Source organism: Ammospiza nelsoni, chromosome 7 (genome assembly GCF_027579445.1).
Source record: "Ammospiza nelsoni isolate bAmmNel1 chromosome 7, bAmmNel1.pri, whole genome shotgun sequence".
NCBI classification, from domain to species: Eukaryota; Metazoa; Chordata; class Aves; order Passeriformes; family Passerellidae; genus Ammospiza; species Ammospiza nelsoni.
In genome coordinates, this window is record NC_080639.1 from 29031826 (window position 1) to 29047021 (window position 15196).

Consider the following 15196-nt stretch of genomic DNA (forward strand, 5'->3'; position numbering starts at 1 on the left):
TTCACTCTTCTCCAAGGCCTAGGGAAAGAAAATGACTTTACAAATTTTAGTCAAAGAACACTTGTCATTGAGATATCTTTGAGCCCCCATCACACAGCAGGCCAAATCTCACACAAAGCGACCTCTGTGACTATGTTTTCTGACACTGTGTCCATCCGAAGGGGTTAAACAAGCAGAATTAGCCAATGGACTGGTAATAAAGGCTTTCTATTAGTCTTGGTCTTTGCTGGAACAATGGTTTCATTTATAATCCCAGCATCAAGATGTCAGTTTGGAAAAGTCACAGCAGAACATTATTTCTAAGCTTTTGGCTGCTTTGAACACTGCTGTATTCATTTTCCTCCTGAATCCATATTTACAGGCTAAGTGTGTGTTCCCAACATGTGAGCTGCTAAACAAAAATATCTAGGGCTATTACTGCCACTAAGCAGTGAAGATCAGTCACAGAAGTAGTCTGTACCGATAAAATTCAGCTGTATTGGTCGTTCCCATGAGTTGCTTTCAAATTGTTAATTTTCATTAAGAAAATATAAAGGTACAAGTCACATCATGCATGTATTAGTGAAAGACAAAGAGAGGACTAAACCTAAAAATATTCACAACACTATTTTTAATCCCTATGATCTATTCTCTTCTGTCACACAAAAGGCTGATAAGATCTTTCAAAAAATCCCAAATGACTTGAAAACTGCCAATTAGACAGCAGCAAGGGACCGGGGAAATATTCAGTTCGAGAAGCTAAACAGGAGAGTAATAAAATGTATTCTAAGGCAAGGTAGCAGTATGATTAACGAAACATCAACACCCCCCCTCCCCCCAAATGCAATGAGATGTGAACTGTTCCCTCCCAGAAATCTTTGAAATCCTATTAGCCTGTAATCAGCTGCAAATGAAAAAGCAAGTCCCTCACACAGCTGAGAACACTCTATTAGTCTGTACTGACTCCACAGTGATTTGTCCCAAAGCAAGCCCCAGACTGCTTTGATGTCTGGTACCCATTGCTTTATATATATCTATACACAGACACATTTATATTTTAATTATGAGTTTCCACTTTGCTCCGCTCCTACATTTCCTCTGCTAAAGATTTCACACACAGAGTTGTAAGGAACAAAACTTCTTTTTCATGCTTTAGGAAGGTAGTTACAATGACTGTCTCTACTGTATTTTTCCTTCAGTTGCTTCAGCACACCCAAAGAAAAGGCAAAGACGATTTTACCCCAGCCCCAGGCAACAGAACATCAAATATTTACCTAGAAAATGGCTTGGGATCCTCAGTCCAAGGACACAGAAGGGACATGTGCTGCTTTGCTTATTACTTTGCCTAAAGACCCCTGTTCTGCTGTTTTGGCAGCCTCACCCACGAAGGGGGCTGCTGCCACATCCAGAGCTGCCTTTGCTGTCCAGCAGCCCCTCAGCAAGGACAGCACCCAGTTCAATACTGAGCACACCCTGGGGCATCTGCCCACACTGTGACAAGCTGGTACCTCAGGAGGAAACTGGGCAGTTTCTAAAAGGTAGAAAAAGCAAAGAAGTGGAGGGGGGGGGGGCGGGGGGGAAGGTCCTGCCTTTCCTCAGAGAGCCTTTTGGTCACGCTTTCAGACCCTGACACCACATACACTATTGTTTCCAATTGCATGAAGCCATTTCACTGGGCACCCAGTGAGTTGAGAGAGGTCATTGTAATTCATAACGGGGAAGGCTGTTGCGAGCATCACCCTATTATGATACACATTTTCTCTGAATTTAATTTATAGGAAAACATGTGCTGCATAAATTCAGGAAATAATCTCCATATGTTCTGTGCTGCAGCCCTCAGCCACTCTGCAGGCTGCAGCATAGCCCAGCTAGGCACTGACCACTCTGCTGGCACTGCCATAATGTATGTCATGGAGCTAATGGGCCGCTCTTGGCCGGGAGCAGCCGGCTCTGGATCCCTCACAGAGCTCTCACTGAATCACAGCCCACGCTCTCCTGCCACTGCTGTGACCCCCAGCTGACAGCCACCAGCAACCGAGCTGCACGGCTGCCAGGGGCCCTGGGGATGGGCACTGGGAAATGCTGGCATGGCAGGCCCTGTGATGGGCACTGGGAAATGCTGGCATAGCAGGCCCTGGGGATGGGCACTGGGAAAGGCTGGCAGGGCAGGCCATGGGGATGGGCACTGGGAAATGTTGGCATGGCAGGCCCTGTGATGGGCACTGGGAAATGCTGGCAGGGCAGGCCCTGGGGATGGGCACTGGGAAATGTTGGCATGGCAGGCCCTGTGATGGGCACTGGGAAATGCTGGCATGGCAGGCCCTGTGATGGGCACTGGGAAATGCTGGCAGGGCAGGCCATGGGGATGGGCACTGGGAAATGCTGGCAGGGCGGGCCATGGGGATGGGCACTGGGAAATGCTGGCAGGGCGGGCCATGGGGATGGGCACTGGGAAATGCTGGCATGGCCCCTGTTGGCTGGGAGCTGCAGCCAGCCCCATGTGCTGCATCTGAGTTCCTGCACCCAGCCCGGGCTCTGCTGGGCTGTCAGAACACACACTCTGTAATTTAACAACCATCACAGCCCAGGACTTCTCATCTCACGGCAGGCCCTTAAAACCATTTGAAATCTGAAAACAAAATAGCTATGCTGTCTGCCTCCCTTCAGGACTCATAGCACACTCATCTGCCTCAACTCTGGTGAGAAACTTGTTATATCAGCAGACAGCGATACACTTAGGGGTAAGGAGAAATGTATCTACTTAAGCAAAATTTTGCCCATTTTTCTCCCTTTTTAAGCAGCAAAAGCATTACAATGTATGTAATGCAAGAAAATGACATTTCTGGCAAATACTTCCAGTGAACACTTCAAAAGCCAGCCTAATTTATATCCTTACAGTATCTTTAAAATATATATATCCCTGTTTATGTCATTAAAAGATAAAACCACATCAGCAAACACATACCAAAAGACAAATATATGCAAGCACACATGCATACCCAAATCAAAATGTTTCAGAAGTAAACTGTCATTCTTAGTAGATCAGGCACCATGGTGTGGAAAATGCAAAGATATCACAGCATTTCTCTGTGCTCATAACACAAAATAAATTGAAATGTTTACATGTAAATACCATTTTGTATTATGATACTGGTGAAAAATCTCACAGAGGCCACAGGGCCTGCAGTCTTGCAGGGCAGTATGTAAATACTGTGAAATAAGATACAAAGGAGTTTACATACAACAATGAAATTCTGATGTTTCAAAGGCAATGGGACTTCTGCCACTGGCTTGGTTGCCCAGGTTTTATATTGTACATAAAGGGAACATTTCACTTAAGTCTCTTCAGTAGCAGGCTGGGAATGACTCAAGAAACTAATGAGACACTATTCTGTTGTCTCCCACCACAATTCCCAGGGGTAGAGGGAACCCATTATCCCAGAAGACTACCTGAGCATAGCAGGTTAACACTGACTGTCCTACTGCTAATGACTTAGTTAATGAAATCCTACTAAGTGGGATGCTTGTGAAAGTAAGATGATGATGATGATGATTACACCTCATGGCCCATGCCCTGTTTCCCTCTGGCCATCTAGTAACCTCACATTCAGTGAGGACTTGGAACCTCCTGACAGATATCTAAGACGTTGGATTTATTTTGATAGGAAGAGGTTGGATTTATTTTTATAGGGCATTAATATCAATAGTGATTCATTTTAATTCATCGCCTCACAATAAATGCCTTGTGTGAGGCATAAAGACATACACTGAAAAGTTCAATTGAAAAACAATTCCATTTGAGTCTCCTATTCAAGGTGTTTTTTTCCTCCAGTTCCTCGTTCTCACTTACTAAGGTCATTTGCATGAAAATAAGATCTTGCTTGTAAGAGCTCACCTGCTGCCAGCTGTTTGGGAGCTGTAAGCCTCCCTGCTGTTGGCTGTTGCAATCATTTCTACAGCAGTGATCTGGGATAACACAAAGGATTAAGACTCTGCAACAGGGACACTATCACTAAAGTCAATGGAAACTCTTACCTATGACTCAAAAGAGTTTTCATATGGTCTTTGACAGCCAGTGTGCTGAGCCTTCACTAATGGTATGTGCTGTAAAAGGGCTTCTGCTTCCAGTATGCTAATGCTGCCCAAGATCCATTTTTTCGCAATGTCCTGAATGACATCTTCTTTCAGAATCTTCATTAAAGCTTAAACATCTGTATTTAAAAAGTTTTTCATTCCCACTTTAATTTGCTCTGGGTCTAGACAACCTCATCTTTTGGTCATTTTTCCCTGAAAGTTAAAACTTTAGACTGAAAATGAATCATCTAATCAATGGAACCAGACCCAAGAGGTTAGGCTTTGACAGACCAAAGGAAAGAAAGAATTACTACAGCCTCTTCCATTCTTACTACCAGACAGAAGACACATAAAAATGCCATTGTACCAAGAGCCGCAAAACTCATTCAAAATATTTACAACTAAGAACTCTGCTCCTTTCATCTGCCAGGTTGTGCTTACTCTTCCAGTTTTCATTTCCTCTCTTTCATTTAACTTTTTATCACTCCTTTTTTACAACTAATAGCAAATAGGAATGGAATGGCAGGACATGATGATGTGCAGAGGCAAGGCTCTAGACCCAAAGGCTGAGAAGTTCCTTCCCAAGCTGTGTTTGCTCACAAAACCATCACTGCACCAGGAAACAATTCTGTGTTTGCGCTCATGAGCTTGGAACCTGCAGTGAAGGTCCTGTTTGTCAGGGAGACACAAGAACTGTCTCTGTACCTGGTTCTTTAGACCCCACGGGCATCACCAGGCAGTCCATCAGAGGCACATCCACTGGTGCAGGATTTATAACCCTGATCCTGCAAGGCACTGAGCAAGCTTCATCCATGCTCAGCATCTCAGGAGCATGGGCAGTACAGGAGTGCCCCTTGCTCTTTTTGGGGAATAAGATCTCAGAGTTCCAATTCCACGCTGGTTTGTTGCACTCTTAGAATGGTTACCTGTGAGGGAACAGCCCTTTGCAAGCAATAAAGGGGTTTTAGCTGAGTTAGTTGTAAGCATGAGGCTGTGTTTGGCAGACAAGGGTAGCTTAGTGTCCCATTGCAAGCAACCTGCAGAGGGGATGAACTAAACAAATAACCATATTAGCTTCCAGCCAACCAAATCACAATTACTGACAACCTCAACAGACTGAGCAAGGAAGAGTGGACCTCTGTCTTCCCCAAAGCCAGATGGCACGACAAAAGAAAAACGAGAACCAAAAGGATGATTGTGGTTTAAGAAAATAAGATTGTAAAGGGAAAAAAAGCACCAGACATTCTAAAAATCCTTCTAATTTTGATACCTTTAAAAATTCAGACTGCAGAAATGAGTTAGTGATCTGTACAAATTCATTATCTTTCCCCATAAGAAGAGAAGCCAAGTGGAACTGAGCTGCTTTAGTCAGATGCTGGTCAAGTAGCAGCTTCATTTCTCAGTTGGTGAATATAACATATTCCATGCCAGATGTTACTGCCCTTTCCTCAAGACCAGCAGCCACATACTACATAAGGAATTCACAGGGGTATTTGTGGAGCAGACCCCAGCTTGGGAAGAGCATGCTGCAGCTCACAGGTACCACCACTGTGAGGGGTGCAGTTGATGTTAATGTGGACAGACAGGGTTTGGTATTTTGGCATGTGATACTGGATGCAGAGGCAGAGAAGCTGAAATGGGTATGTGTCATTTATCACCCACACATGCTTAGCACCAGTGATTGCTCCTCTGCACATGATTTGTTTTGAATGAATAAATTAAAGCCACGGTGTAAAGCAACCTCCAAAACTGAAGTCCATTTATGAGTCAAACACATGTTATTTATTAAAAAAAAGCAGTGCACAGACAGAGGATTTTCAGGCAGTTTCATCTCATTTTCTTTTCCACATCAGGGAAACTCTTGCTAGAGTTCACCTTCTGGCCTACCATTTTCAATATCACTTTAATCGATTGAGGTTTATAGATTATGGCCTCGCACAAGCTACACAACTATTCCATTTCTTACTTTCTGACATCCCATTCCATCATCTTCTAGCAACACTGACTTCTTTATTGGATAGGAATTTATTTTTATTTTCAAAGCTGTGAAATAAAACAACATTCCATTTATTCAAACATGAAGATTAATGCCATCTCTGATTAAATCTGGATTTATGTTTACATTAGTAAAACAGATTAGTAAAAAAAAAAAAGAGTGTTCCTTCATGAACACTTTTAGAAACTCTTGTCACTGTGCCAAACAAAACTGACCTCTAATAAAAACAAAAGTACAGAGGGTCTCTGACTACCAGTGACAGGATCATTCATCCACAAGAAAACTCAGATACTATTGAAGTCCTAATGAAAGGAATAGCCAGAAGGAATTCCTGAATGCAGGGCATGTTTGTCGGGGTTGCAGAGCACCACCGTTTCCAAGCCTCAGCAGGCTTTTGAGCCTTAAGAAAACATGCTCCCCAGGGCTGCCATATGGGAAGAGGCAGAGGGGACCAGGCATCCTTTTGGAAAGGCAGCTTGGGCAGATCAGTGCACTCAAGTGTTACTCCCTGTCTCTGCCCTGTGTCAGTCAGTGTCTGGAGGCAGCTGTCACATTAAGACGTGCTCTGCTCCTGTGCTTCTGCGCTGTGGCTGCAGTTCTGAGATCTCTGTGTGCAAACTGCTGGAGTTTGGTAGTGTGGGTGGAGACAGGCAAAGGGTGGCTTAGGCAAGAGCAAATCCACTGCATGAGAGGCAGACAGGTGCTTTATGCAGCCTCTGCAAGACGCTGATGATTTAAGAACACAAGTTACACTAAAATGGGAACTCAGGATGGGAAAGAAAAATGCAAAGGCAGAAAACTTAGAAAGCAGTGTAAATGATGATAAGGAAACCTGAAAATAGCCTACAGTTGTCACCTAGGCTGCACAAAGTAATCCATATTCAAGCAGCTCCTTTGTGAAAATAGGATTTTGTTAAGATCTGGGTAATTATTTTCTGCTCAACAAGATGCAGATTAAACTGGATAGAGCCTTTGTAGATGAATGTATCTTGGAAAAGTCAAATAAATATTAGACCATCCATTACAGCCTGAGGATCAAACACATCTGCCTTCTAATGCAGGGATATTTTAACACTGTATAAGGGCCAAAATGGTTCTGCTACATATTCTCCAGTGCTTCTTCCCATGTAATCATAATAACACCATCAAACAATGTCCATTCCTTTTTTTAACAAGAGAACATCACTTAAGTAAATGGATATTCTTGAAATCCAGCTTTACCTCTTGCAGACTGGAGTGTTCCAATAGTTCTACAATACTCAGTATTTTGATAGAAGATACCAAACTGTACAATATTACATTTTTTGATAACCCATACATATTTTATGTATTTATATGTAGTTCAGTTTTAAACTGAAGCCAGCAAAACCAAATTTGCTCTGACTCCAGATACTTCCTCTTCCCCAAACAGGTAAAACAGCACATCTCCTGATAAAAAGTTAATGATGCATCTGCAGCAATACATTAACTCAGTATTAACATTGGACACATTTGTGTTTTGCCCTGCAAATTCTGCCTGAAGCTTGAGACAAGAAGAAAACCAGCCACAGCAGCAGTACGACTGCAGATCCTTTCATCAGGAGCCACGTTACTGAATGTGACCATTGCCTAGAATACAAATCTTATGACAAAATAGTAGCAAATGGCAAGAATTGACAGATGCAATGGATATCTGCCCTGGGGCTTGCTGGTAGCTTTAGTTATTAATCTTGTTTGTATAACAATAGCATTGATGTCATCCTAACATAACATATTCCAAGAAAACGACATGCTTTCCTGTCAGTTGCCACTGTGTTGAAAGTAATTTCACACAGCCCACCTAGCAGGCATCAGATGGTAATGACTTTTAGACAGCATTGATCTGAGCTGGCCTACAGCCAAGCTCCTAGAGGTAAAAGGATCTGTACACTAAACGGTTCCTAAGTCCTGTTGGCAGGATGCTTTAAAAATAGGGAGCAAACAAAAGCCCTGGCATGTTCAACCTGTGTCCTCCCTCCTGGCAAACCCAAAACGAGTTGGCAACTTAGTCATGATAGGAAGGAGACAAAAGGAAGTGAGTCCTGAAATCAGCTGATCTTGTTTGCTTCTTCTGAAGTGACCTTTGTCTGTTTCAGCAATCATATTACTCTGGACTCCAGCTACTGCTAAACTCCCCTTCTGTTCACTAAGGGTCATTTCCAGACTTCAGAACAAAAAGTGGGAGCCTAAAAGTGCACAGGCTGCTTAAAATTAATATAATACATGTCATTGGTTTGATCATTTAGTAGAAATGAGAAAAACTCTAATAATTCATCTGGTTGGGAGCAGATGAATTAGCGCCTTCCTATTTTGTGTCCTGTCTCTTTTCTGCAACACATGCACCAGAAATCTCAGCCCAGGCTTATTCCTCAAACTCAGCCTCTTGCTGCTTTCCTCGCTGGCCCTGCACTGCATTTCTCTCTTCACTGTTATTTGTGATTCCTTCATACTTAAATGCCATCTACAAAGTATGCTATTTTCTTTCTTCCATGCCATTAAAGATAATGTCAAATAAGATGAAACTGAAAACCAATCTCTCTGGCATCTTACAGGAAACATGTCCCAGCTCACTAGCTCACTGCTTATCCTTGTCTGCTTTTTATTTCCAATTTCAGACACATCCTTTCCCAGACCATTCAAGTAAAGCTCTTTGACTGCTATTCTGAAAGCCACGTTCCTTAGACCTTACCATCCCTTCAAACCTTGGAGGTCCATATCTTGCAAATTGTATGGATGCACTTAACTTTACATATATAAACAGCTACATTAAAGAAAATGGGAGTAATTGCCTGCTACAGCAGATGCAAATGTGTTGTCAGGATAGAGAAAATGGTATAATTTTGTACTTCTATTTAAAGAACACAGATCCATTTCATCTACAAACTTCATTCTTTCCAAGAGCTTTAGTGATCATGGTTCTGTTTGATGTCTTCATTCTCTGTCAGTGGGAGTCTTGCTATTTTCTTAAATGCAACCAGAATGTCAAACCAGATGTTTAGTGATTTATTCTGATGTATTATTGGATATTGTGGATGACAAAACATTGGGCTGAGCACTCTCCTTTCTGCCTATGAAGTCTTCCAAAGCTTTTCAGCATTATTGGTGATACAATAATTAGCTAATTCCCTTAATTGTGGAGAGGCCATATCAGCCAGAACAGATGGAAATTAATGATTAAGCTTTATCACAACATTTTTGTAGTCTGTTACCTTTCCTTTTGCCTCTATTTTTAAACAGATATTCAATGTGCTGAATATTTTTTTAAACTCTCAGGCAGAAGATCTTCAAAACAAAATCTGGGCCAGATTTTCAACAGCCTCAGCTAAGAAGTGTTGGATTTTCAAGATCTTTGATGAACAATCTGGCCATCAGTGTCGCCTCAGCGATCTGCTGGATGCTGAACAAGTGTCCCTGTTGTTTCCTCCCCCACCTTTTTAAAGATTTTTCTTTTAACCCAACAATAGTTCATTGTTTGTCTTTCAAGGAACTATCATCATTCTGATGAAGAAGTCAGAGGATTGTACTCAATTAAATCCTTCCCCCAAACTGGAAAATTTTTATACCTCTTCCCAGAGTATGTTATTTCTCCAAACTAAATTCCCCAATAGCTTAAGTCCTGAAATATGGTAATCCTGTAATTCAGGTTTTAGAATCCTACATTTAAGTGCTTCACTCCTTTGTTACAGAGGATTTTGCATCATATAAGGCTTAAAAAAATAAAAGAAGAATGTAACATTAAACTCCAAAGCAATCCTCCATGTGATATCTCAAAGCCCTCAAAGGTGGAGGTGGTACAGTGATTGTGCTTGGAGCTGCAGTTCCACTTTGGAGAGAGACAAAGAGGGCATAAAACTCCCTGCTTCTTTAGTGTAGCTGCTGACCCTTTTCTTCCAAAAACTCCCTGGAGCCATTTCAGGAGTTACTCACCTATATGTACTTAGTTTGTGTGATCACTGGCCCAGAGCTATTTAGAGGTGAGCTGTGCTTCTCTCACAGATATCTAGTCAGCAAATAAGAGTCCTTGTCAGCTGAGTCATTTTTGCCAGCTTTGCATTAAGTACCATGGCTGGAGGGGATGTTCAGAAGAATTTAGGCCAAGCAAGAGGGCAAAACCTCACCATCACTCAAGAGCAAATTCCTGCAATCTGGTCAAAAAGCAGACAAGGGTTCAGGTAAGAGCATGTCATAGCTGCATGCAAGAGGGCCTGGCTCTGGAAGCAGGAGGATCCACAGTGGCCTGAAGGTAACCTGAGGTGGCACTGCCACAACCTGGGAGATGCCCACAGCACAGCAGGGAGAGCACAGGCCAGCTAAACTATCCCCAGAACCACGCTGTAGATCCAAAACTGCAACCTGCATCATGTTAACTGCAAGTTTTATGCAGAAAAAAATAATATGGAAGGAGAAAGAGGAAGAAATGAATATCAAAATAAAGTGCATTAAAATAAACTGCTCAGGACAGGGAGAGGAGAAGGGGTGGGTATTCAAAAGACTGGTCCTATTTCCAAACACTTTCTTTTCCTCATTTAAATGTGCAATCAAAATCCTTAGTCCACCTCAGGGTTTCTGTATGCTCAGAGGCCCATGGTTCTGATGCTGCAAAGAGTCAACAGAAAGAGATCACAAACTATTCCTTGTAACAACCAGCTTCATTTTCCTATCCGTCTGATTGCAATCCTAAAAATGCATAACTGCACCTCAGCCTTTGAAAAAATTATTAAACTATGCCTTACAAATACATCCCACCTGAAAATAATGCTGCAGATCTGAGGTCCTCAGCTCTGAAATTCAGATTTGGGATTTTGTTCAGGCACATTCTAAAGATACAGTGGTGTCAGTGATAAGGCTGCAGTACTGGTTCTTCAAATATTCCTCACCAAAGCTTGGGGGCAACTTGAAGCAAAAAAAAATCGACGCTCATTTGAAAATTGCAGGGAAGTTACAGAGATTTCAAAGCCATGCAAAATTCAGCAGCAAGCACAGCCAAACTACCACCCAGCAAAGCAACCTTCAAAACATTCTGCATATTCAAAGGGCTTGTAGGTTTTGCTCATGTTGGACATCTTCCTGAGAGTCTCCAGTGAGTGGGGAACGGCAGCACTGAGGAGAGCAGGAAAGACAAACACCAGGAGCACACACGAACAAGGGAAGGTCCCTGCAGCCAAGTCCAGCCTGTAAATTTGGGTAGCTGACATTACAGATGTCTTCCTGTGTCCCTGTTGCTAAGAGTGGCTGTTCTGAAAAGACAGACTGCGACAGGTCAGTGGGCACACACAAAACACTGCTCAGACACCCACTACATCAAGACACGGGGCTGACTTACTGGTCACCATTTAAGAGATTAAATTGGTGCCGTGTCAATAAACAAACAGTAAAGGAGATGGCAGAAATCCTTATCCCTTTCCATCTCTTCCGTTTGCTGCTGTTTTTCCCTCTGCCCCAATTCTGAGCCTCGGTAGCAAGCCCCGAGGTTTTAAAGCGGCAGAGCAGCAAAGATCGCTGGTCGGGATCAATGCTAGGGTCAATTTTCTCTCGATACCATTGCTGTTCCAGGGAGGAGGAGGAGGAGGGAGGCAGGTTGAAGGCAACAGCTCTGTATCAGCAATCATAAACCCACATCAGCCCCCAGGGTCTAAAAGGCTGAAAAGTTTCCTGATAAGAGAAGGCAGAGCCTACAACAAACAATGTGGTATTCCTGCCTGGGAGGCACAAATTCTCTCCATCACCTCCCAGCTTCCCGAGCCGCCCCACCACAACAATTACATTATAAAAGCTGCTGAAACCAGAGCTTTTCAAGGAGGCCAGTCACGAAGTCACAGCACAACAAAAAAGTAAGCAGGGAGTATTGTAGGGGCGGGAGCCCTTCTACCCATAGTGGCTGAATATTGGCGGGTATTAAATATAGACACAACAATAAGCAATAAATCACAGCCCAGGAGAAGTGCCAGGTAGAATGCACTGGAGGAAATTAAAATATCCTTCTTGATACTGTTCAGGATTGAAAGAAATACAAAGGAGGTCAAATTGACTTATCACCTACATAGCCAGGGTGCTAAGGGGGGGAAGGGCTCCAACACCTGCAGCTGAAAAATTTGCAGTTGAAAATTTCCTAGACAAAAAAAAAAGGAAAACTCTAAGTCTAAAATGTAATAATAATATCATAAACATTCTCTCAAACAAATAAATGATGGAATTTCTTGGCTTTCCTGCATTTTCTTTTTATTTTTCCTTCCTTTTTCCAAATGCACAAGTCTCACCGACAGAGCAAAGGATGGTTTGCAATGTACACAAGAACACTAAATGGTCACCACCCAAATTCAGCAAATTCTGACCTCCCATATCACACCCCACCATGCCATCAGGACCTATCTCCTGTACCTTGCTGTTGCCCAGATGGTGATTTCTATTATGAAACTAGTCAATGGAGGCAAAATTTAAGTCTCCCAAGCCTGAAGAACTGGGCTGTTTTCTCATTTCACTCAAAATTGCCTCCAGGAAGTTTGTTTTAGAAAAAAACCAGCACTAGTACACAAACTTCCCAGTGATTTCAGCTGGGACTCAGTGCCATACAGTGCATAAAACTGAGGCTGCTTTTGGTCACCAGCAGGCAAGGGAACCTCAGTGAGGACAGTTTTTGTTTTGCTGGGATAAGCTTATACAAGGCTGCTCTGCAGCCTCCAGGACCTAAACCTGTGAGATAACCCACCTGTCTGCTATCCAGCCACTTCTTTTTTCTAGCTTGCCCCATTTTAAGGCAATTCAGCAAACCTCCAACATTTGAATTTTAATGGAAGTGTCATAGAAAGTACTTGAGCAGGCTGAAAATAGGACAGCATCTATAAATTACTGGAAAGCTGAACTCAAGATTAGGAAGGGAAAAGGAAAGGAAGAACTCATTTCTCTTGAAACTGGATCATATATATGTATACACACATAAATATTCTCAGACTGAGACTACAAGACAGCCTGAAAAGGACAGCTGTTATGTTCTACCTTTTAAAATCTCTGCTTTTAAGGGCTAAGGACAGGATGGATGGCATTTTCCAGTTGTGGTTTTTTCTCTTACTAAACACTTTTGTGTCCGTCTGTTTTAGACATGCATGGATTTAGACAAGCTGATAGATAAACTCTACTTGTTGAAAATAAAGTTATGGTGACATTTTCTATATCAGCTTTTTTGGCAGGAGAACAGGGACATCTTGAAGTAGGCCATGGAAGAGGGAATCTGTTTAAATGCTGCTAACAAAATCCTTCCTCTTGTCTAGCACAGAGGACATCAGTTTCACACAAAACTACAAAACTCTCACAGAGAGAAACAAGGCAAAATCATGAGAGGAGAAGGTAAAGTATTTTCAAGAGATGTAAACAAGTAAATGCCCACAGCACCCAGTGAGAATATTTCAGCATCTGTCTCAAACAGCTGCTATCACACTTTCACCTGCTCAAATGGAGAGGTACCATTTGGATGCAAAAACCTTCTACAGTCCTGTGTGAAATACTGCTCTGGAGCCAAAGCAGAGAATTAGAAAAAGTCATTTTTCCTACTCCCTTTATAAGGTACAATCAAGGCACAGAATCTATCCAGGTGTAAGAGGTGTCACACATAGTTGAGATGAACTATTGATTTCCAAAAGCAATAACAAGTTGCCACAGAGCCCAGCCCTGCCTAATCCTATGTTTGAGAGGTGATCACTCCGATAAGCAAGGAAAGCCTGGCTGCAACCCAAATTCAAAAACCCTCAGCCATACTGCCAATAAGAACCACCAGGAAAACACATGGACTTAATAAAAGCAACACTATAATATGATGTTAAAAAAAACCCACAAAAACAGAAGTAAATATTGTAAACCCTTACTTGGTAAACATATGATTAATTTCTGAAGAGGAGTAATTAACATTTACCAAAAAAAAAAAAGCTTATATTGCTTATCCTCATTGCTCCTGTTATGCATGTATCTGTAAGGAGATGCACTCCAGCAGGGATCTATTAGAGCTGTAAATTTACTTACCCTTCTGTTCTGTACATGGAGCATCTCTCCAAAGGAATTTTTAGCACCCCATTATTTAGACCCACAAAGAGCGACCTGTCGCTGTGTAGGATTTGGAGACTCTTGATTGCTTCCTGTTGTCCATCAGGGAGGATCTGCATTTCCTCTAAATAACAACTCCTCAGACTCCTGTTGGTGGTAGAAAGGGCCTTCAGGATGGTGCCATACTCTAATAGAACAAGAAACAAGGCACAAGTAAATTTTAGAGGCAGTGGCTTCATTTCATACCTGCCTAAAGAGGGAAATATTAGTGTCACCTTTACAGAGCTGGTTTAACCTAGTTCTGGGTCACCTGCGGCCCTTGGTAGAGAGCTCCAGCTACATCGTTACAATCTCAGCCGAAACCACCTGAGAATGCACTTAAATGGGAATTCAGAAGGATGTGAACCATCTGGACAGTGAGCACCTGGCAGTTTTTCCCAGTTGGAGCACTGAGGCAGAGGAGTCTGGTCCCGTTACCAGAGAGTTACAGAGCAAGGTGACCCAGGATGGCAAGAATAATTTCTGGTGCCTTTAGTCTGTATTTCTATTGGTTTATGGAGCAGATCAGTGTGATTTGATGTCATGACAAATGACAACAGATGCAGCAGCCCTGCTGGAAATCTCTGAGGCCTCCATAATGACTGCATGGGTCACAGACCTAATTGATCCTCTTCCTGGAAGAAGCCAGCTTGACAAGGGGATGTTATGGCATGAGGAGTGCATACACAGAAACATACATGTTTGTGCTCACAGTGCTCTTAGATAAACATTTTAAGATCTGCTAAACTGTGGGAGATTAATGCACACCATTTTTCACTGAAACCCCCTAGAGGACTGTCAGCCGGATGGCTCATGAAACTTAATCTTTCTGTTCCAGTAACTTCTGCACTGGTGCCAAAGCTCAGCAATTTATAATGTTGGGGTTGGCCACCATGTGAAGTTTCCCTTTCACTTACATGTGAAACAAGAAAAAAGTTTGGGCTCAGTTAGTCTCAGGACTGAGTTTGTGCTCACGGCTGCCTCTACTGAAGCATTTCACAGGTTTAAACATTTTCAGCAGATCTTACTCTTCAGCCACCAATAACCAGGGCCACAAAG

General features: G+C 42.5%; 1 protein-coding gene across 1 annotated transcript in view; it reads right to left on the reverse strand.

The window, feature by feature from the left end:
• Window positions 1-15196, reverse strand: part of SEMA5B (semaphorin 5B) — a 179212-nt gene that overhangs the window by 39362 nt on the left and 124654 nt on the right. Inside the window, exon 11 of the mRNA XM_059476326.1 lies at window positions 14078-14285. Within this exon, the coding sequence (XP_059332309.1) occupies window positions 14078-14285 (208 nt within the window). The remainder of the gene's footprint in view (window positions 1-14077; window positions 14286-15196) is intronic.